The sequence below is a fragment of the Poecilia formosa genome, unplaced genomic scaffold, assembly GCF_000485575.1.
Source record: "Poecilia formosa unplaced genomic scaffold, Poecilia_formosa-5.1.2 Scaffold172, whole genome shotgun sequence".
In the NCBI taxonomy this organism is placed as follows: domain Eukaryota; kingdom Metazoa; phylum Chordata; class Actinopteri; order Cyprinodontiformes; family Poeciliidae; genus Poecilia; species Poecilia formosa.
In genome coordinates, this window is record NW_006800111.1 from 195,590 (window position 1) to 218,073 (window position 22,484).

The window sequence follows — 22,484 nt, forward strand, 5'->3', positions numbered from 1 at the left end:
ATTAAAAAAAAATAAAAAAATAAAAAAAAACTTAATCCCACTATCTCTGATCCAGAGTAAATGTCATTAAATTCCTGGTATGAATTGCAATGGCTTGAATACATATCACCAGCTTTAAAAAAAAAAGAGCTTTTTCACATGGGAGTTATTTTAACCATTCAGCTTTTGTTCTTCAATTTGCACACTTTAAAAGATAAGGAACTTTAAATCTGGATGCATAGACTATGAGACAGGGCTGCACAAAATTAGAAATTCAATAACAATGTTAAGTAATGTGACAACAAGAAAAGATGTTATAATTTGTTACAATTTTGTTGTTTTTTTTACCCTTTAAGCAATGTAATTTGTGTCTGCTGCAAGAATCTGCAGCCAAAGAGCCTGTTCAACTGACTGATCATTACATTAATATATACGACGCAAATATATGACACTTGGAATACATTAGCCAACCGTTATAAAACTCTAAAACAATCTTTGCCAAATAAACCGAGCCTAAATTTGTTGTTCTGTTAATTGCTCATGCATTGTACAGATCTACAGTTTTGAAAAGAAAAACAGAAATTTAATTTTCTCCTCATGAACATTCTTCAATTTGTAGTGCGACATAGTCCAGTAACTGCTGACACAGTTTCAATACGAAGAAAAATCAAACCATTTAATTTCCACATTGTAACTGCTGACATTCTCTTTACATTCTTAGCAAAAAGCAAATATATATAAAGTAATTTTATATTCAATAACAAAGTGCCAGATTTCATATATTCTGATAAATTAAAGACACAAAAATTCATAACATACATATAAACAGAAGTTTCATCTTGAAAACATTAATATTTTAACAACTTCTCATGTGACTCCATGAATAAGTTAAATTAATCCATTGACTTTACCAGTTTATTCTCCCTTTATTCTGCAGTGACCAAGTGAAATAGGCAGTTTAGTGCTCTTATTTAATACGGTAGTTACCCATTCACCCCTTACACGCCTGTAAAGACTTTTCTAGACAAAAATCTGATTTCCACTGATGCATCTCTTCAACCTCTTAGACTCATTTTCCATGTAATGGTATTCAGGAGTGGCCAATTGGGAGCTGTGTCAGTGAATTTGACATGAGTGGCTGAAGCAGAAGTTGGTCCGGAGTTTGAACTGGAAAAGTGAGGAAAAATAAAAAATAAAAAAAATAAGACAAAGAAACAAAGAAAACAGATTTAACGAGTGTCAACTTAAGAATCAGAAAGCAAAATTGTCATTTAATCGTGATTGGCTTTTAATTTGCCAGATGTGGGTGTCAAGAAACAATACTGTTTGTTTCAAATAAATAAATATTAGCCAAATCCAGTAAGAGGAAGACCGTCTCATGACATGTAGTTGAAACATATAGATCTGTTGGTTGTTTTTATCAGTAGGAGTTTAGAATAGTGCCGACAGTTTGCATATCTTCATTACCTTCCATATAAGTCAGAGTCGTGAGAAGTGGTGTGTCAGGAGAAAGATAGGATGTATATTGTAGGTCCTCCATCAAAGGTGGAGTAAGCTGACTAGGACCAAGTGATGTCATCATGGTTGAAGAAGGCTGAATTGGGCAGATGTGTTTCTTTTGACGAGCTCGGCAATTCTGAAACCAAACCTGAAGACGGGGAAATTAAGTTAAGCTAAGACATGACTGCCTTTACACAGAGACTTATTATGTGTATAAAGTCCAAAACGGTCATTTTGAATATGTGTAATAAAATTACCTGAATTACTCTGCGGCTGAGACCTGTCCTCTCTGCTAACTTCTGCAGAGTCTGGGCATCTGGGTTATTATCTTTAGCAAACTGGGTTTGCATCACCTACAAAAAGAGTGGCAGAGAAAGTTTTAGTAAACACTTATCAGATTTTATTGAACATATACGGTTAATCTGTTTTCAAAATTATCTGTAGATACACTGAAGGACAAGCTAGACACACCTCTGGATCTTGTGATTTATAATGCTAAGAGAGACTTCTGTTTACATTCATTATCACCAAGAAGGAAATGTTCTGATAAAAAAATATGATGCAATAATTCAAATCTCCACATTTTGTGTGGAATTGTTGCTGCTCCCAGTAAAACGTTTTTGGGTAATAAAAAAAAAAGAAAAAAGAAAAAAACAAAATCAGCATTTCAAAATGTCTTAATTTAAAGGACATTTTTAATGGATGCATCGCATCAATTCTTAATTTTTCTCTATTCATGAGAAAATGGTTCAGTGGACCACAACTTCCAGATAAAAGTACCTGTAACTGGTCAGCAGTGAAGCTGGTCCTGGCCCTCTTTGCTGGTCGGGGAATTGCACTCGGATCGTCTTGGTTAGCCAGGTCATCGTCCAGTTTTGGTTGCTCTTTAGAAGAAGACACGGCAAAATAGATCAATTGAAAGAAATGCAGTTACTCCCACAATCCATATTATTGCTTAGCATACTTGCAAGTTGAGGAATGTGTATTTGTAACATATATTGCACCAAATTATTTAAGAGAATCAACTATTTATCTTAACTCACTTCTCAAGCATAATTCCATTTGTATGCTCACCATTCTCTTTAGCGCGTTTGAGACTCTCCATCATTATGTCATAGTGACTTCGACAGAAGACCCTGTTCTCCACCAGTCCACATTCCTCTCCAGTCGAGAGCTGCCGCTTACAAGAGGAGCAGGAGAAACACGCCAAGTGGAAGGTGCTTCCTCTTGCACGGCGCACCCAGTCAGTAGAATGGATGTTCCGGCCACAACGCGCACAACGAGTGCCGTACCTCCTAGATGAAAGAAAATAAGAAGCGAGGGAAATGGTTGAAATATTTAGCCATGTTAAAATTCCTTTTACACATAAGATGCATTTCACTTTTAGGCTGTTAATCAAGGAAACACAGGGACTTATCCATATTTTAGCAACTTGGTTAAAAACAACAATTTCAGCACCGTTTACAGTGATTACTGTGTGCAAACATGTTTTTCATTGGACAAAAACAATAAAAATACAATTAGACCCTGACATTTTAGTCACTTTAGTTTTCAGTATGCAACATAGAATTTATAGGAGAACAATTCCTGCCTCCTGATTATTTGAATGCACCAAACACACATTTGTGGCTAGCTTAAACATCTCTTTGTTTTGCTAATCAAACAATATTGTTCAATGAAATTCTGAAAACAAAGACTGCTAGCACCAACACACCTGAAGTAGTCAAGTTTGCAGAAAACCTGTTTGTCTTTCACATAACAGCTCACGTGTCGCCCCAGTGACGTTTTACATACACTGCATACGAGACATGTCATGTGCCAGCACAAGTTGTTCACCTGAATGAGGGGAGAGGAGGGAATGGATGACATTTGAAGTCAACAGAAGCCACACACTACATCCTACAGGAAAGAAAATACATTTGGTTGGACATACGTAGGCTGGGTTTGTTTAGAGGAGAAGGGTGTTCTTTAGCAAAATAATTCACTACTGATTTTTTTCTAGGATACCAGAGATGTCAATATCAGCAATGGTGACAGTGAAGGAACGATTCGGACCTTGAGAAGGTATCTGTCCACAATTTCTTGCCCACAGGAGGCGCAAGGGATCTTCACATGGTGGGATGTAGATTGAGGGACAGATGGCAAGGAGGAAGAGGAGAGAGAGGAAGGAGAGTAGGAGTCTTCTTCAAAAATATCATCAGCCCCTGAAGAACCCTGTTGGTGACAAGTAATCACAGATTGTGAACTTTGAAAACACAACTATGATATAGAGTACTAACTTATTTATGGGTTTGTAGCCACTGAAAAAAACTGGAGAAACTAGTTTATTTTATTTGATGAGTGTTCTGATATTTTTTTTATTGTTTTTGCACTCCTGAAGAAGCATAGTTTAAGAAAAATTTATTTAATGAAATCAAGAACAATTTTATCTCCAGAATGGAAACCATAATACAGACATTAGGAGGCAGAAAGCGATCTACACAAACCCCACACTGACAAAGAAAAACACACAAAAAAAAAGGAATTGTGTGAAAATATGCATCTATCTGACTTTAAAAAATATATATTAAGACAATTCAGAATTGAGAAATTTTCAAAAATACGCCATCATCCTCTTTAGCAATGTGGGCACAAATTGTACGCTTCAATCTGAACTGAACTATTCAGTTGTTGAAGTCATCGTATAACTGAATAGTTAGAACCCAAATACATTTAATTACTGAACAAAATATTTTTTAAATGTCTATATTGAAGCAATTTTATTGAGTCAGTTCATTTCAAAAATTGGTTGGAAGCACCTTACTCCTTTAGCTGTTAGATTTTAACAGTTTCCACCCCAAAATATTTTATTTCTATCCAAATAAAATGAAAATCTTACATGATTTTCATTAGCTTAAATAAATAATTAAAGAAGGAACGTTTAAAACACAGCAATTTTTTTAATAACTTGAGACTTTTCAACAAGACATAAAAAGAAATGACGATGTCTCCACAAATGTACTCAACGTAAACGTGTGTATGGCATTTTAAACTTGTTTTCCCCCCACCAGAACTATAATTTACCTTTTTTAATTGATATATTTCCACTTATGTCGTCTTACTTTTGACTTTTTGCACAATTTTAAACACTAACCCAATATATCTACTGCAACTAAGATTTTTTTTTTTCTGAAGCATTTTAAACACCATACTCCCAAAAGCTTCCTCAAGCTTAAAAAGCTTGAGGAAGTGTATATGAGAGCGAGTAATTTCGAAATGTATATAAAATAGGCTTTATCTCTTCATTTACATCTGTTTTCATTTTTGAAACGAGTTTAAAAGTTCTATAGTACAAGTTGCTGGAGTACAATTGAATTAAAACAGAAGTCAGAAAAAGTCAAGAACAAAGTCTTTTTATCAAGCATATTGTTAGTTTTATTATCTATTAAAGTAAATAAAAAAAACTAACTTAAATATCTGTAACTTTGTATGATTTTTCCGGAGCACTGGCATGCGAGCCACACAATGCGTCTTTAATTACCACTCTCGGTCCCTCTCACCAAATATATAGGGAGAAAGGGCTGTTAATTTGATATTGAAAACACCTACTGTGTCGTAAAAGGCATTCTCCTGGTGCAGCTGAGAGAAAATTTCCTCCGCTGTGAATGTATCTTCCTCCGACATGGTTTGTGCCACAAGTCCAGAGGACGTACCACCCTAAATGAACATGTAAGCTGGCGTCCTCTTAGTATTTCCTCTGTGACCTGGTCGCTTACATTAATAACGACCCATAGTGGAAAACGAGAAAAAAAAAAAAAGAAAGTCCTTATTGCTGTCGTTTATTAACAATAAGTAAAGGCCATTGTTTTGGTTGAGACGTTGACCAGACACACAGTACTAACTTATTTCTATTGGTTGAGATATTTTTTTTATTATTATTATTTAATTTTATTTTAACCAAATCTCTCTTTAAAAATGAGAACTAGCGTTCAATGAACTGGTTCACGCGCAGCTGAGTCAGTTTATCACTGATTGTGCTCGAGCACGCACGTGCAGCCAATAGCCGGAAGATGTGTTCACCTGGTCAGATTTAATATTTATCTGTCATCTAAATGCTACCACTCTAATAGCGCACTGTTTGAGTGCGCTATTAGAGTCCAGAGATTATGTATATCCTTGTACTATATATCTTACTATATATAGCACTAGTACTATTTACTATATATCATTGTGTATCTTTGTACTTTAACTTGTATGTCCTTAATATGAACGTGAAATCACACATAAACGCCTATAACTTAAATTTGAAAACACCAACGTATTTCGACATGATATATTTTCTTTTTACTGAAAGAAAACAGTAGCAAAAACTTTAAATAAACCGTAATCTTGCCCATTAATGGTCTTAATGTAAGGTCCGACAATATCTGTTAATAAAAATATTTTATTAAATAGACGTTTAAAACGACAACGTTCTTTTTGAGAATGTTGTGTTTATGTATTGGCTTTTTTATTGGTCATTATCTTCCGCTATATGGCTGTTATTTTAGGTTATAACCGCGGAGTTTTGAACTAATCACCAAATGTCTGGACGGCACAGTCAAACTATTAATAATACGAAAACGACATTCGTAGACTATTCTCTTATAACAGCTATTACTGTAATTTAAGAAACAAAAAAATAAAAATGTATGAATTGAATATTAGTTGTGGCACAACTCGCTCTGTCATTTTCCACATACTTACCACGCTGTTGGAGTTAGACATTTTCAAGGAGCATCCCGTTCCGGCCAGATGTTAGCAGCAGACAGAGGCCGGTTTTCTCCTGCGACTTTGTACCTGACCTTGTCTGATCAATGCCTGTCCAAGGCGCTGTTTGTTGAAGCTATAGTCCGTCGGGGTCCCGCTTAGCGAAGTGACTTCCATTTACTGTTTGCTGTAAGAGCTAAGATGTGTTTTGTCTTGGGATTTAAAAAAAAAAAAAAAAAAAAAGTGCACCTCCTACTGTGGGGGCCTGAGCCCGCCTTCAGTTTTACATTTACAGTTTTCCCATCATAAGGAGGAAAATCAAGACTTTCTGTCAAGATGTTGAGACTTCTCCACCCCCATCTTTCGCTCAAATGTTACAGTACATTGTAGAGAAAACTCCAATAGAAGTAACTTTATCTCAAGATTGTATGCGGCCAAAAGCTGAATTATTTGCTTCCAATTAAAACTATGCCATCTGACTGGACAATAACACGGGCTTCACAGGGACCTTAGGTTTTGAGGGCCACAAAATTAATTAATTAATTTATTAATTTATTAATTAATTAATTTATTTATTTATTTATTTATGGACAACCTTTTTATATGTTTTCAAACAAGTGAAAGCAAATATAATTGAGGTGTTTTTAATTTGTTGGTATTTCCGTAGATAATGATAATGTCACAGCCTAACCTAGCTCTCAAGAACATAAAATGTGCCAAATATTATCTTTAATTGGTTTTTAATTGCATGTTGCTTATTTCAGTGACGTGTTAAAACTTTATATGCTTTGGTTTATTTTGGGTGTGGAGAAAGATATTCCTTGGAATTATTCTGGGTTTTCTGAGTGTTTTGCATTTACATTTATCAATATGATTTACCTATTTGATCTGATAGTCTTGTGTCGGATGCAATATTTTAATCCACACGCTGAGACTTAGAGAGTAGGGACTGCCTTTCTCTGCAAAGCATTTAAGAGCTCTGCAGTATTAGATGACAGAGGCTGGTGCAGATATTCAAAGTTAATCTTTAGATGGCTCTTTTCACAGAAAAATACTTCTCATACCCCCAAAACACACAAAAACATATAATCATCCTTTCCTGTGCGATGCATTTAACTTAATGTGCTCCGTTTGACTCTTATCAGCATGTTTCATCTTTTCCTCTGCTGCCACCAGGGACCTTGTGAAATAGCACAGGTCTCAATTTGGAGGCTCAATTCTATTTATTTAGACATCCACACCATCTGACTCTCATCAGAAAAAGACATAAACTTGGCTACATTTAATGTTGTGCTACAGAAGAGCAGTTAAACAAATCCCTAAAGCTAAAACTATTTATGGATTAATATTTATAAAGAACCTGATGAGACTAATCTTTTCCTTACTAAAATAGTTTATCTCATAAAAAAATAAAAATAAAAAAAAAACATTGATGAAACAAGAAATTAATCCAAATTAATTTCAGAGACAACCAGGGCTGTATTTTTCTCAGTTTAAGAAGTGTGGTGAATTGGATCATTTTATTGTGGAGTTGTGATGAACTCCTGTTTCAAGTACAAGGCTTGAAGTAAGTACATGACAGCATTTTTTTTCTCGTTTTTTTAGATGGTTACTTTGTAAGAATCGAAGTTTAAACTATTGCCAATTAAAGAGAGGAGTCCAAATGCATGAGTAAAACCAAAAATTTACTTTGTGAATAGAGGCAAGAAGAAAGGTTGGCAATCCCTTTGGGTCTTATCTGTGTTTTTATGACATCCGATACCTCAGGCCCCTCTAGAACTGGCCCTTTAAGATGAAATTTAGTAGCTTGGTTGAAGGGGTTTAGAGTCCCAGTTGACGGCGTTTCAACTAAAAACCTAGAGGTTGGAGTCCTTGTCAGTGTTTTTGACTAAAGTCCCAGAGGGTTTGAGTCCCAGTTAAACGACATTTAACTGAAGTCCTAAAAGAGGTGTGGGTATTAATGTTTTTATCTTTTTTAATCTTTTTCAAAATCTCTTTATCTTTCTCACTGTTTAGTCAATGTCACATGCTGTTTTTATTTTAATCATGTAAAGCACTTTGAAATGCCTTGCTGCTGAAATGTGCTATACAAATACAATTTGATTGATTGAAGGGCAGTGGGTGTGCTTGACCTCAAACAGAAGAGTGTGAAACAAGCTAATTTAAACACATTAGCACTAAAACGTGCGAGCTAAATCAAAGGCTGCAAATGGACAGCAAATTTTACATACAGTTTATAAAAATCTAATATTGTGCAATAAAATGTTTTCTAGAGCTGACACAGAGTGGAGAGGTAGCCAGGCAAGTGTAAAGTTTAAACAACAACAGAAAGATGTCTCCCTTTTCCTACATGTGATATGTAACTTTTATTTAACACCAATCATCTTCCCATCAAGTCTGACATGTCACTGTTGACACCAATTTTGCCGCCTTGTTTCACCAGGTGGTTGGTGTGTTCCAGGTTGTCTGAAGTGACAGTTTATGTAATCTATGTAACTTCAATATGACAAAATAATTAATGAGACTTAGATGGACTGTTTTGTTGTTTTTTTTGGGAGTGGGGGGGTTGTAGTTGTTTTTAGCTTGTTGTGTTCTGAAAGCAATTAGGTATCAAAGTACATGCTTAAAATTTAATTCTTCAGTAACCAAAATTAAACTTTTCTTGTCCCAGCACAATTATGGGCTACTATTATCAGTCTTTCACATAAAATCCTTTAAAAAAAAATCATTGTCATTATTGTGGTAACATGACAAAACAGAGATAACAGACTATTAAAAAGCACAAAATATATAAAAAAAACATGTCACATTAAAAACTTGAAAAAGATGTCAAAATGACAATGCCCCCAAATAGATAAGATACATGGAAATAATATAATAAAGCAGTGTTTGACCTACACTGTGTATGGCTCAGGAAAAGATAATGTTTTTAGCTCTGATTAAAGTTTCTTGACATGTCAGGTTTTCAGGTAGCTAGTATAGAAACCACATGCTAGCTATGAACCAGAAAGAAGATCTTTTTACAAACTGGAACGTAGTGAAGTGACATAACAACTGGTGTAATGTTACCTGTTTTCGTGAACTCTTGATGCAGCCTCTTGAATGAGCCGTAGTTGACTTTTACAGTCAAGACATCATTACAATAATATAACCTATTAAAACCATAGGCGTGCACCAGTTTTTTCTGTGTCCTGTGTTAATTGAGAACCTTTAATTCTGGCAATGTTTTTTATGATGGTAGTAGGCTGACTTAGCGGCAGACTTTATTTGGTTGTTAAAATTCATCCTGTGCTCATAATTATGCATAGATCTGCATATGTTCTGTGCTCTTTAGTCCCATCAAAGCTTAGTTGAAGTTTAAAAACTTATGTCTTTGTTCCATTAAGTTGGACAAAATTCTGATCCATCCATTCATGAAAATCCTGGATTTCTCCAATAGTTGGAGTCATTTCTTAGCTATCATAAATTATTACGTGTAACATCCACCTACTTTCAAGACTTGTACTTGTAATGACAGTAAAAAATGATGCCAATACCAAAAAAAAAAAAAAAAAAAAANACGGAGTGTTGTAATTTTTATTTTTCTCTCAAGAACCTATGGTCTCTCCAGGTTGTCTATTTTTTTATTCAAAGAGAAAGAAGAGATGCGGAGTTACACAAATAAGTCTCACAGACGATTGAATACAGGGAAAAGAAAGGTTTGTGTTACATTAAAATAAAAAATACTTTGTTTTCCCAAGCCTTTTTGTCTTCCTTATTCTTTTTTATCTACATGATTGACAGTGGGCTCCTGTTGAGTTTTCGTTATCCACATTCAGAAAGAAAACAGTGTTGCTAAAACATCGGTCAAACGTTTACTTTGTTTACTGTATATTTTGGGGAATTTTACTGACCAAAACAAAGTGATACAAAAATGTGAAGTGAGAACATATATATATGGATACAAGTTTTCAAAGTTTCAAAGGTCTGTTCATCTATGAAAAACTGCCATTAGCTTATATCAAGATTTGTCCTAAACCCCCAAGGTCTCAATTTTTTAAAAAGATTTTCTGTCTGTTTACCTGTATCTTTACCTGTTCTATAAAATATACAAATCAATTTATTACATTTTAATATTTACTAATTTATTCTGTCTTATAAAATCACATCAGTTCCATGTGTTTAATATATTGGATTTAATCAACTAAATAGGTTATAAGCACTTTTAATATACAAACATAAAAAAGTCTTTAATAAAACAGCATGAATTCTGTTTACATGAACATTTAGTGCTTCTTTTAAACATTGTAAAAATATTTTTTGTTCGTAAAATGAGATATGTAGTCAAATGGATGTTATGTCCACCCACTTATTACTATAAAGCTTTGATCATTCTATCTGCCTTTCAAGTTCAATCACAGTGAAAGATCTGATTTTACATTTTTCAGTAGATTTTCCAGTGTTAAGGTATTTATTCAAACCACAACAGTGCTTTGTTTTGGTATTACATGCATGCAAGATTTGCTGTATATTGAGTCATTTTTATCAGACCAACACTTGATATCTTAGCCACAATTTTTATCATGGGATTCAACCAAGTATAACATGTATGAATATTCAGTAAGTATTTCTGAAACAAAATTAATCTTTAATAAATTAATATTTACTTTATCATTTAGCAAGTACTCGAGTTTACAAAGTTGTTCATTGGCTGGATTGGAGCAACAGAGACAATTTGTGCCTTTTTAGTGCAAATACATTAATTTCACAGCTGCATTCTCAGGGGAATTTAATTTATAAAAACTGATTTGATTAAAAAAAAATAAAAAAATAAAAAAAAACTTAATCCCACTATCTCTGATCCAGAGTAAATGTCATTAAATTCCTGGTATGAATTGCAATGGCTTGAATACATATCACCAGCTTTAAAAAAAAAAGAGCTTTTTCACATGGGAGTTATTTTAACCATTCAGCTTTTGTTCTTCAATTTGCACACTTTAAAAGATAAGGAACTTTAAATCTGGATGCATAGACTATGAGACAGGGCTGCACAAAATTAGAAATTCAATAACAATGTTAAGTAATGTGACAACAAGAAAAGATGTTATAATTTGTTACAATTTTGTTGTTTTTTTTACCCTTTAAGCAATGTAATTTGTGTCTGCTGCAAGAATCTGCAGCCAAAGAGCCTGTTCAACTGACTGATCATTACATTAATATATACGACGCAAATATATGACACTTGGAATACATTAGCCAACTGTTATAAAACTCTAAAACAATCTTTGCCAAATAAACCGAGCCTAAATTTGTTGTTCTGTTAATTGCTCATGCATTGTACAGATCTACAGTTTTGAAAAGAAAAACAGAAATTTAATTTTCTCCTCATGAACATTCTTCAATTTGTAGTGCGACATAGTCCAGTAACTGCTGACACAGTTTCAATACGAAGAAAAATCAAACCATTTAATTTCCACATTGTAACTGCTGACATTCTTTTTACATTCTTAGCAAAAAGCAAATATATATAAAGTAATTTTATATTCAATAACAAAGTGCCAGATTTCATATATTCTGATAAATTAAAGACACAAAAATTCATAACATACATATAAACAGAAGTTTCATCTTGAAAACATTAATATTTTAACAACTTCTCATGTGACTCCATGAATAAGTTAAATTAATCCATTGACTTTACCAGTTTATTCTCCCTTTATTCTGCAGTGACCAAGTGAAATAGGCAGTTTAGTGCTCTTATTTAATACGGTAGTTACCCATTCACCCCTTACACGCCTGTAAAGACTTTTCTAGACAAAAATCTGATTTCCACTGATGCATCTCTTCAACCTCTTAGACTCATTTTCCATGTAATGGTATTCAGGAGTGGCCAATTGGGAGCTGTGTCAGTGAATTTGACATGAGTGGCTGAAGCAGAAGTTGGTCCGGAGTTTGAACTGGAAAAGTGAGGAAAAATAAAAAATAAAAAAAATAAGACAAAGAAACAAAGAAAACAGATTTAACGAGTGTCAACTTAAGAATCAGAAAGCAAAATTGTCATTTAATCGTGATTGGCTTTTAATTTGCCAGATGTGGGTGTCAAGAAACAATACTGTTTGTTTCAAATAAATAAATATTAGCCAAATCCAGTAAGAGGAAGACCGTCTCATGACATGTAGTTGAAACATATAGATCTGTTGGTTGTTTTTATCAGTAGGAGTTTAGAATAGTGCCGACAGTTTGCATATCTTCATTACCTTCCATATAAGTCAGAGTCGTGAGAAGTGGTGTGTCAGGAGAAAGATAGGATGTATATTGTAGGTCCTCCATCAAAGGTGGAGTAAGCTGACTAGGACCAAGTGATGTCATCATGGTTGAAGAAGGCTGAATTGGGCAGATGTGTTTCTTTTGACGAGCTCGGCAATTCTGAAACCAAACCTGAAGACGGGGAAATTAAGTTAAGCTAAGACATGACTGCCTTTACACAGAGACTTATTATGTGTATAAAGTCCAAAACGGTCATTTTGAATATGTGTAATAAAATTACCTGAATTACTCTGCGGCTGAGACCTGTCCTCTCTGCTAACTTCTGCAGAGTCTGGGCATCTGGGTTATTATCTTTAGCAAACTGGGTTTGCATCACCTACAAAAAGAGTGGCAGAGAAAGTTTTAGTAAATATTTATCAGACTTTATTGAACATATACGGTTAATCTGTTTTCAAAATTATCTGTAGATACACTGAAGGACAAGCTAGACACACCTCTGGATCTTGTGATTTATAATGCTAAGAGAGACTTCTGTTTACATTCATTATCACCAAGAAGGAAATGTTCTGATAAAAAAATATGATGCAATAATTCAAATCTCCACATTTTGTGTGGAATTGTTGCTGCTCCCAGTAAAACGTTTTTGGGTAATAAAAAAAAAAGAAAAAAGAAAAAAACAAAATCAGCATTTCAAAATGTCTTAATTTAAAGGACATTTTTAATGGATGCATCGCATCAATTCTTAATTTTTCTCTATTCATGAGAAAATGGTTCAGTGGACCACAACTTCCAGATAAAAGTACCTGTAACTGGTCAGCAGTGAAGCTGGTCCTGGCCCTCTTTGCTGGTCGGGGAATTGCACTCGGATCGTCTTGGTTAGCCAGGTCATCGTCCAGTTTTGGTTGCTCTTTAGAAGAAGACACGGCAAAATAGATCAATTGAAAGAAATGCAGTTACTCCCACAATCCATATTATTGCTTAGCATACTTGCAAGTTGAGGAATGTGTATTTGTAACATATATTGCACCAAATTATTTAAGAGAATCAACTATTTATCTTAACTCACTTCTCAAGCATAATTCCATTTGTATGCTCACCATTCTCTTTAGCGCGTTTGAGACTCTCCATCATTATGTCATAGTGACTTCGACAGAAGACCCTGTTCTCCACCAGTCCACATTCCTCTCCAGTCGAGAGCTGCCGCTTACAAGAGGAGCAGGAGAAACACGCCAAGTGGAAGGTGCTTCCTCTTGCACGGCGCACCCAGTCAGTAGAATGGATGTTCCGGCCACAACGCGCACAACGAGTGCCGTACCTCCTAGATGAAAGAAAATAAGAAGCGAGGGAAATGGTTGAAATATTTAGCCATGTTAAAATTCCTTTTACACATAAGATGCATTTCACTTTTAGGCTGTTAATCATGGAAACACAGGGATGTATCCATATTTTAGCAACTTGGTTAAAAACAACAATTTCAGCACTGTTTACAATGATTACTGTGTGCAAACATGTTTTTCATTGGACAAAAACAATAAAAATACAATTAGACCCTGACATTTTAGTCACTTTAGTTTTCAGTATGCAACATAGAATTTATAGGAGAACAATTCCTGCCTCCTGATTATTTGAATGCACCAAACACACATTTGTGGCTAGCTTAAACATCTCTTTGTTTTGCTAATCAAACAATATTGTTCAATGAAATTCTGAAAACAAAGACTGCTAGCACCAACACACCTGAAGTAGTCAAGTTTGCAGAAAACCTGTTTGTCTTTCACATAACAGCTCACGTGTCGCCCCAGTGACGTTTTACATACACTGCATACGAGACATGTCATGTGCCAGCACAAGTTGTTCACCTGAATGAGGGGAGAGGAGGGAATGGATGACATTTGAAGTCAACAGAAGCCACACACTACATCCTACAGGAAAGAAAATACATTTGGTTGGACATACGTAGGCTGGGTTTGTTTAGAGGAGAAGGGTGTTCTTTAGCAAAATAATTCACTACTGATTTTTTTCTAGGATACCAGAGATGTCAATATCAGCAATGGTGACAGTGAAGGAACGATTCGGACCTTGAGAAGGTATCTGTCCACAATTTCTTGCCCACAGGAGGCGCAAGGGATCTTCACATGGTGGGATGTAGATTGAGGGACAGATGGCAAGGAGGAAGAGGAGAGAGAGGAAGGAGAGTAGGAGTCTTCTTCAAAAATATCATCAGCCCCTGAAGAACCCTGTTGGTGACAAGTAATCACAGATTGTGAACTTTGAAAACACAACTATGATATAGAGTACTAACTTATTTATGGGTTTGTAGCCACTGAAAAAAACTGGAGAAACTAGTTTATTTTATTTGATGAGTGTTCTGATATTTTTTTTATTGTTTTTGCACTCCTGAAGAAGCATAGTTTAAGAAAAATTTATTTAATGAAATCAAGAACAATTTTATCTCCAGAATGGAAACCATAATACAGACATTAGGAGGCAGAAAGCGATCTACACAAACCCCACACTGACAAAGAAAAACACACAAAAAAAAAGGAATTGTGTGAAAATATGCATCTATCTGACTTTAAAAAATATATATTAAGACAATTCAGAATTGAGAAATTTTCAAAAATACGCCATCATCCTCTTTAGCAATGTGGGCACAAATTGTACGCTTCAATCTGAACTGAACTATTCAGTTGTTGAAGTCATCGTATAACTGAATAGTTAGAACCCAAATACATTTAATTACTGAACAAAATATTTTTTAAATGTCTATATTGAAGCAATTTTATTGAGTCAGTTCATTTCAAAAATTGGTTGGAAGCACCTTACTCCTTTAGCTGTTAGATTTTAACAGTTTCCACCCCAAAATATTTTATTTCTATCCAAATAAAATGAAAATCTTACATGATTTTCATTAGCTTAAATAAATAATTAAAGAAGGAACGTTTAAAACACAGCAATTTTTTTAATAACTTGAGACTTTTCAACAAGACATAAAAAGAAATGACGATGTCTCCACAAATGTACTCAACGTAAACGTGTGTATGGCATTTTAAACTTGTTTTCCCCCCACCAGAACTATAATTTACCTTTTTTAATTGATATATTTCCACTTATGTCGTCTTACTTTTGACTTTTTGCACAATTTTAAACACTAACCCAATATATCTACTGCAACTAAGATTTTTTTTTTTCTGAAGCATTTTAAACACCATACTCCCAAAAGCTTCCTCAAGCTTAAAAAGCTTGAGGAAGTGTATATGAGAGCGAGTAATTTCGAAATGTATATAAAATAGGCTTTATCTCTTCATTTACATCTGTTTTCATTTTTGAAACGAGTTTAAAAGTTCTATAGTACAAGTTGCTGGAGTACAATTGAATTAAAACAGAAGTCAGAAAAAGTCAAGAACAAAGTCTTTTTATCAAGCATATTGTTAGTTTTATTATCTATTAAAGTAAATAAAAAAAACTAACTTAAATATCTGTAACTTTGTATGATTTTTCCGGAGCACTGGCATGCGAGCCACACAATGCGTCTTTAATTACCACTCTCGGTCCCTCTCACCAAATATATAGGGAGAAAGGGCTGTTAATTTGATATTGAAAACACCTACTGTGTCGTAAAAGGCATTCTCCTGGTGCAGCTGAGAGAAAATTTCCTCCGCTGTGAATGTATCTTCCTCCGACATGGTTTGTGCCACAAGTCCAGAGGACGTACCACCCTAAATGAACATGTAAGCTGGCGTCCTCTTAGTATTTCCTCTGTGACCTGGTCGCTTACATTAATAACGACCCATAGTGGAAAACGAGAAAAAAAAAAAAAGAAAGTCCTTATTGCTGTCGTTTATTAACAATAAGTAAAGGCCATTGTTTTGGTTGAGACGTTGACCAGACACACAGTACTAACTTATTTCTATTGGTTGAGATATTTTTTTTATTATTATTATTTAATTTTATTTTAACCAAATCTCTCTTTAAAAATGAGAACTAGCGTTCAATGAACTGGTTCACGCGCAGCTGAGTCAGTTTATCACTGATTGTGCTCGAGCACGCACGTGCAGCCAATAGCCGGAAGATGTGTTCACCTGGTCAGATTTAATATTTATCTGTCATCTAAATGCTACCACTCTAATAGCGCACTGTTTGAGTGCGCTATTAGAGTCCAGAGATTATGTATATCCTTGTACTATATATCTTACTATATATAGCACTAGTACTATTTACTATATATCATTGTGTATCTTTGTACTTTAACTTGTATGTCCTTAATATGAACGTGAAATCACACATAAACGCCTATAACTTAAATTTGAAAACACCAACGTATTTCGACATGATATATTTTCTTTTTACTGAAAGAAAACAGTAGCAAAAACTTTAAATAAACCGTAATCTTGCCCATTAATGGTCTTAATGTAAGGTCCGACAATATCTGTTAATAAAAATATTTTATTAAATAGACGTTTAAAACGACAACGTTCTTTTTGAGAATGTTGTGTTTATGTATTGGCTTTTTTATTGGTCATTATCTTCCGCTATATGGCTGTTATTTTAGGTTATAACCGCGGAGTTTTGAACTAATCACCAAATGTCTGGACGGCACAGTCAAACTATTAATAATACGAAAACGACATTCGTAGACTATTCTCTTATAACAGCTATTACTGTAATTTAAGAAACAAAAAAATAAAAATGTATGAATTGAATATTAGTTGTGGCACAACTCGCTCTGTCATTTTCCACATACTTACCACGCTGTTGGAGTTAGACATTTTCAAGGAGCATCCCGTTCCGGCCAGATGTTAGCAGCAGACAGAGGCCGGTTTTCTCCTGCGACTTTGTACCTGACCTTGTCTGATCAATGCCTGTCCAAGGCGCTGTTTGTTGAAGCTATAGTCCGTCAGGGTCCCGCTTAGCGAAGTGACTTCCATTTACTGTTTGCTGTAAGAGCTAAGATGTGTTTTGTCTTGGGATTTAAAAAAAAAAAAAAGTGCACCTCCTACTGTGGGGGCCTGAGCCCGCCTTCAGTTTTACATTTACAGTTTTCCTATCATGAGGAGGAAAATCAAGACTTTCTGTTAAGATGTTGAGACTTCTTCCCCTCCATCTTTCGCTCAAATGTTACAGTGCATTGTAGAGAAAACTCCAATAGAAGTAACTTTATCTCAAGATTGTATGCGGCCAAAAGCTGAATTATTTGCTTCCAATTAAACCTATGCCACCTGACTGGACAATAACACGGGCTTTACAGGGACCTTAGGTTTTGTGGCCCACAAAATTAATTAATTAATTTATTTATTTATTTATGGACAACATTTTTATATGTTTTCAAACAAGTGAAAGCAAATATCATTGAGGTGTTTTTAATTTGTTGGTATTTCCATAGATAATGATAATGTCACAGCCTAACCTAGCTCTCAAGAACATAAAATGTGCCAAATATTATCTTTAATTGGTTTTTAATTGCATGTTGCTTATTTCAGTGACGTGTTAAAACTTTATATGCTTTGGTTTATTTTGGGTGTGGAGAAAGATATTCCTTGGAATTATTCTGGGTTTTCTGAGTGTTTTGCATTTACATTTATCAATATGATTTACCTATTTGATCTGATAGTCTTGTGTCGGATGCAATATTTTAATCCACACACTGAGACTTAGAGAGTAGGGACTGCCTTTCTCTGCAAAGCATTTAAGAGCTCTGCAGTATTAGATGACAGAGGCTGGTGCAGATATTCAAAGTTAATTTTTAGATGGCTCTTTTCACAGAAAAATACTTCTCATACCCCCAAAACACACAAAAACATATAATCATCCTTTCCTGTGCGATGCATTTAACTTAATGTGCTCCGTTTGACTCTTATCAGCATGTTTCATCTTTTCCTCTGCTGCCACCAGGGACCTTGTGAAATAGCACAGGTCTCAATTTGGAGGCTCAATTCTATTTATTTAGACATCCACACCATCTGACTCTCATCAGAAAAAGACATAAACTTGGCTACATTTAATGTTGTGCTACAGAAGAGCAGTTAAACAAATCCCTAAAGCTAAAACTATTTATGGATTAATATTTATAAAGAACCTGATGAGACTAATCTTTTCCTTACTAAAATAGTTTATCTCATAAAAAAATAAAAATAAAAAAAAAACATTGATGAAACAAGAAATTAATCCAAAGTAATTTCAGAGACAACCAGGGCTGTATTTTTCTCAGTTTAAGAAGTGTGGTGAATTGGATCATTTTATTGTGGAGTTGTGATGAACTCCTGTTTCAAGTACAAGGCTTGAAGTAAGTACATGACAGCATTTTTTTTCTCGTTTTTTTAGATGGTTACTTTGTAAGAATCGAAGTTTAAACTATTGCCAATTAAAGAAAGGAGTCCAAATGCATGAGTAAAACCAAAAATTTACTTTGTGAATAGAGGCAAGAAGAAAGGTTGGCAATCCCTTTGGGTCTTATCTGTGTTTTTATGACATCCGATACCTCAGGCCCCTCTAGAACTGGCCCTTTAAGATGAAATTTAGTAGCTTGGTTGAAGGGGTTTAGAGTCCCAGTTGACGGCGTTTCAACTAAAAACCTAGAGGTTGGAGTCCTTGTCAAACAGTGTTTTTGACTAAAGTCCCAGAGGGTTTGAGTCCCAGTTAAACGACATTTAACTGAAGTCCTAAAAGAGGTGCGGGTATTAATGTTTTTATCTTTTTTAATCTTTTTCAAAATCTCTTTCTCTTTTTCACTGTTTAATCAATGTCACATGCTGTTTTTATTGTAATCATGTAAAGAACTTTGAAATGCCTTGCTGCTGAAATGTGCTATACAAATAACATTTGATTGATTGAAGGGCAGTGGGTGTGCTTGACCTCAAACAGAAGAGTGTGAAACAAGCTAATTTAAACACATCCACCTACTTTCAAGACTTGTACTTGTAATGACAGTAAAAAATGATGCCAATACCAAAAAAAATAAAAATAAAAAACCTCTAGACTTTAAGCTGCTTATCGCTATGATGTCAAGGTTCGTGACCAGTGGCAGTGTTTGTTTCTGGGTTTGGTTTCCCTCCTCTTAAAAAAAAACATCCTAGCATCCTACAAACACAGTTTTGTTTGCAACAGTTGCTTTTAGTTTGGTCATGACATGCAGTGGCTTATCTCGCTCTTTGGAAGTGTGACAGTACGGGTGTGTCAGCGTCTCCCTCTGTGTGTGTGTGTGTGTTTGTATTTATGTGGAAGTGCATCTGAGATCACTGAGCTTGATGTCAGGGAGAGTCACTGGTGAAAGATTGGCTTGTGTGTGTGTGTGTGCGTGTGTGTGTGTGTGTGTGTGTGCGTGTGTGTGTGCGTGCGTGCGTGTGTGTGTGTGTGTGTGCGTGCTTTCTCCTCCATGTGTCTCTCTCCAGTGCAAAGCTTTCCCTTGATTACCCGAGCTCTGACAGAAAGTGTGTCTGGCAGCAATGGGTTTGAACGATACAACAGAGCGTGAAAATGGGGATCCTTCCACTCTTCACAAATTGACCCAATAGAAAATATTAATTATCACCAGAACTGCAGCAATATTACTGGGTTGCTTACAAAATCTAACTGCAACTCCTCTTAGAAGCTGTCTATTTTAAATGTGCAAGTCTCTTGTTTTCTTTACCCCTCACAATCTCCTTTTTCATCTCAGTTCCAGAAGCCCGTCACCATGACAACCACTGTAAACACCGAGAAGTTTTGGGTCTTGCACTGCCATAAGACGTGAAACTCCAGCGGGGCCCGTTTGGATGAGAAGCAGTACCACATCTGGACTACATAAGCTTCAGTGGCTGGTGACATTAGACTTCTACTCTACACAGTGACACAGTCAAGACTGTAAGGAGAAGATGCAAAAAAAACAAAAAAAAAAACTTCAGAAAGAATAAGTTTTGTTAAAGACTGAAGGACTTCCATTAAATTTAGAGATCATGTCCACTTCTGGGAGATTGCAGGGCAGTCCTAGATCAGAAGGACTCCATTGACCATGTTCTGTGTCTCTCCAGGGTCTCCTTCCAGTGCCATGTGTTGTAAGACCTCCAAAGAGAGCCACCAAGGATGCATTCCTATCAGGGTAATGAGTACCAACTCTGCTGTTGGAGATTATTAGACAATAATCTGATATGATCAGCTGGGTCTTTGTTTCGTTCCCCCTCAGCTCCCCTGAGCCCAAATGGAAAAAAAAAAGTTGATGTACCTTTTGCTTCTAGTCTCAATATGGTCAGTACTTTGCAATGCAATATAATTGAAAACATGTTTTTTCATTTGTCCACAGGGTTTACAAGTGTTTCAGCTGACTTGCAATTGTTTCTATAATGCTATACTTGCTTTTATATCCTTTAGTTTTTGTTTTTTTTTTTGTTTTGTTTCAATACTGACCTTCATCAAAAGGATGATGGTAAGAGTACACAAGGAAACGTGTTTTTTTTTCTTCTTTTTGTCAGTTGTTACCGTACTAGAAAAACATTCCTTTTAGTCGTAAAAATCTAAGCGCCAGTCGATTTCCCTCCTCTTTGTTTTAAGGTTTTGCTCTGATCACGAGAGCGCAACTTTATCTTCAAAGCTGGGTCTGTCAGCTGACTGACTAACACAGTTAAACAAACTCCAATCTCTTTTAAAAGCCTGCTGTTGGTGTTGACACAACACTTTCATCTCATTTTTGGATTTTCTCCTGGCAAACGCACATATGTTACAGTAAAGAGTGCGTGCTGGATTCTTTCTCGTGCTTTGCTGAAGGATCCACAGCAGACATGGACCCTTTTTCACGTAAAGGGTTTTCAGGTTTGAATTGTTCTGCAATTACTTGAACTTAAACTTGTACCAAAGAACAAATCACACATTCCCCCATTTCATTATGTTTGTTCTGAAGGTGAAGTGGAAAAGTTGCAGAACAGCCAAGTGTTCTCCCAAAGCCTTTATAGACTCTAATAACGACAAAAGTAGAATGGAACCAATGAGGATTGCTGCAGATCTTTGATAAGGATTAAAAAAAAAAAAACTGAAATGTTATATACAACGGTAGTGTGTGACACCTTTTCACTTTTGTTCTGTTTTAAGATACAGTTGCTTTTAATTTGGCCTAAGTCTAGTGAACAGTTTTTTTATTGATGTCACAATGATAAGAAATTATGAATCCAACACATATTAGACACACATTCTGTATAGACAAAATGCTCTGATGGCCAGCTTTCTTTAAAACCCAGAGTTGACATGCTATACTTCTCTGAAGAGATGAGTGTGATATTCCTCCTCACCCTCAGCTTGGGACCTTGTAAAACGTGACCCGGAGATCAAAAGCAACGTCTGTCAGCCTGCTGAGTAATGCTGCTAAAATCCAAAAGCTTTGACTCAGTTCTGTTATTAGGAAGCTTTCACCACTTCATCTGCTCGGACACTACTGTTTATCGAATCATATCATAATCACAACAAACTCCCTTGAATCTTAAAGTGGACTTCAAAGGTGTAAGAGGCATAGTTTTGCCTGATTCTCTTCTTTCTTTGTCGTCCCTTGATGTCTTTGTTTACTACAACATCTGCACTTTCTTCCGCTGTTAATATTTTCTGTGCTTCCAATTTCCTTCCTCTTTTCTCTTGCCCTCTCCCTCTTCTCTGTCTCATTCATTTTTCTTCACCTCATTCACCACTTGGCTTCGCTTGCGTCTCCCCCTCTCGGCCCTCCGCCGTCTATCTGTCCCTCCATCTCTCCCTTCGGTTCTCTCTGATATGTCTCTGGGTTTCCTGTCCTTTGTGAAACCCTCCTTTCTGTCACATCTTGTTTTCCTCATTCTGTCCTGTTTCAATCCAGTGCCCCCGCCCCTTTGTGCCGCAGAGTCACGCCATTGGAGGAAACGGGTGAACAGTGGCTGCTGAGTGACAGGCTATTCTGAGCCGACCGTGGAGGTAAACATGGGGAGGTAATGGAGGTAAACGTCCGGTTGCTTGGCTGGGCGGTGCACAAACAATAGTCCAACAGGTTCAAGCTGAACGGCGACTAAGTCACAAGAGTGTGTGGGTGTGGGTGTGTGTGTGTG

At 35.6% G+C, this 22,484-nt stretch overlaps 2 protein-coding genes across 4 annotated transcripts; both read right to left on the reverse strand.

Moving 5' to 3' along the window:
- Positions 1-30: 30 nt before the first annotated feature.
- LOC103146970 (LIM/homeobox protein Lhx8-like) lies at positions 31-6,307 on the reverse strand. 2 transcript variants are annotated; one of them, XM_007565075.2, is made up of 8 exons: positions 6,205-6,307; positions 3,535-3,693; positions 3,194-3,315; positions 2,554-2,774; positions 2,260-2,363; positions 1,737-1,832; positions 1,447-1,627; positions 31-1,146 (listed from the first exon to the last, which is right to left on the reverse strand). In XM_007565075.2, exons 1-8 carry the CDS (start codon positions 6,223-6,225, stop codon positions 1,070-1,072), a joined length of 981 nt encoding a protein of 326 aa, XP_007565137.1. In that variant the 5' UTR covers positions 6,226-6,307; the 3' UTR covers positions 31-1,069. The 2 variants fall into 2 exon arrangements, with proteins under 2 accessions (XP_007565137.1, XP_007565136.1); XM_007565074.2 differs by lacking the exon at positions 6,205-6,307 and adding an exon at positions 5,068-5,405.
- Positions 6,308-11,116: 4,809 nt separating this feature from the next.
- Positions 11,117-17,305, reverse strand: LOC103146971 (LIM/homeobox protein Lhx8-like). Of its 2 annotated transcripts, none has more exons than XM_007565078.2 (8): positions 17,202-17,305; positions 14,532-14,690; positions 14,191-14,312; positions 13,551-13,771; positions 13,257-13,360; positions 12,734-12,829; positions 12,444-12,624; positions 11,117-12,143 (listed from the first exon to the last, which is right to left on the reverse strand). In XM_007565078.2, exons 1-8 carry the CDS (start codon positions 17,220-17,222, stop codon positions 12,067-12,069), a joined length of 981 nt encoding a protein of 326 aa, XP_007565140.1. In that variant the 5' UTR covers positions 17,223-17,305; the 3' UTR covers positions 11,117-12,066. The 2 variants fall into 2 exon arrangements, with proteins under 2 accessions (XP_007565140.1, XP_007565139.1); XM_007565077.2 differs by lacking the exon at positions 17,202-17,305 and adding an exon at positions 16,065-16,400.
- Positions 17,306-22,484: the final 5,179 nt, after the last annotated feature.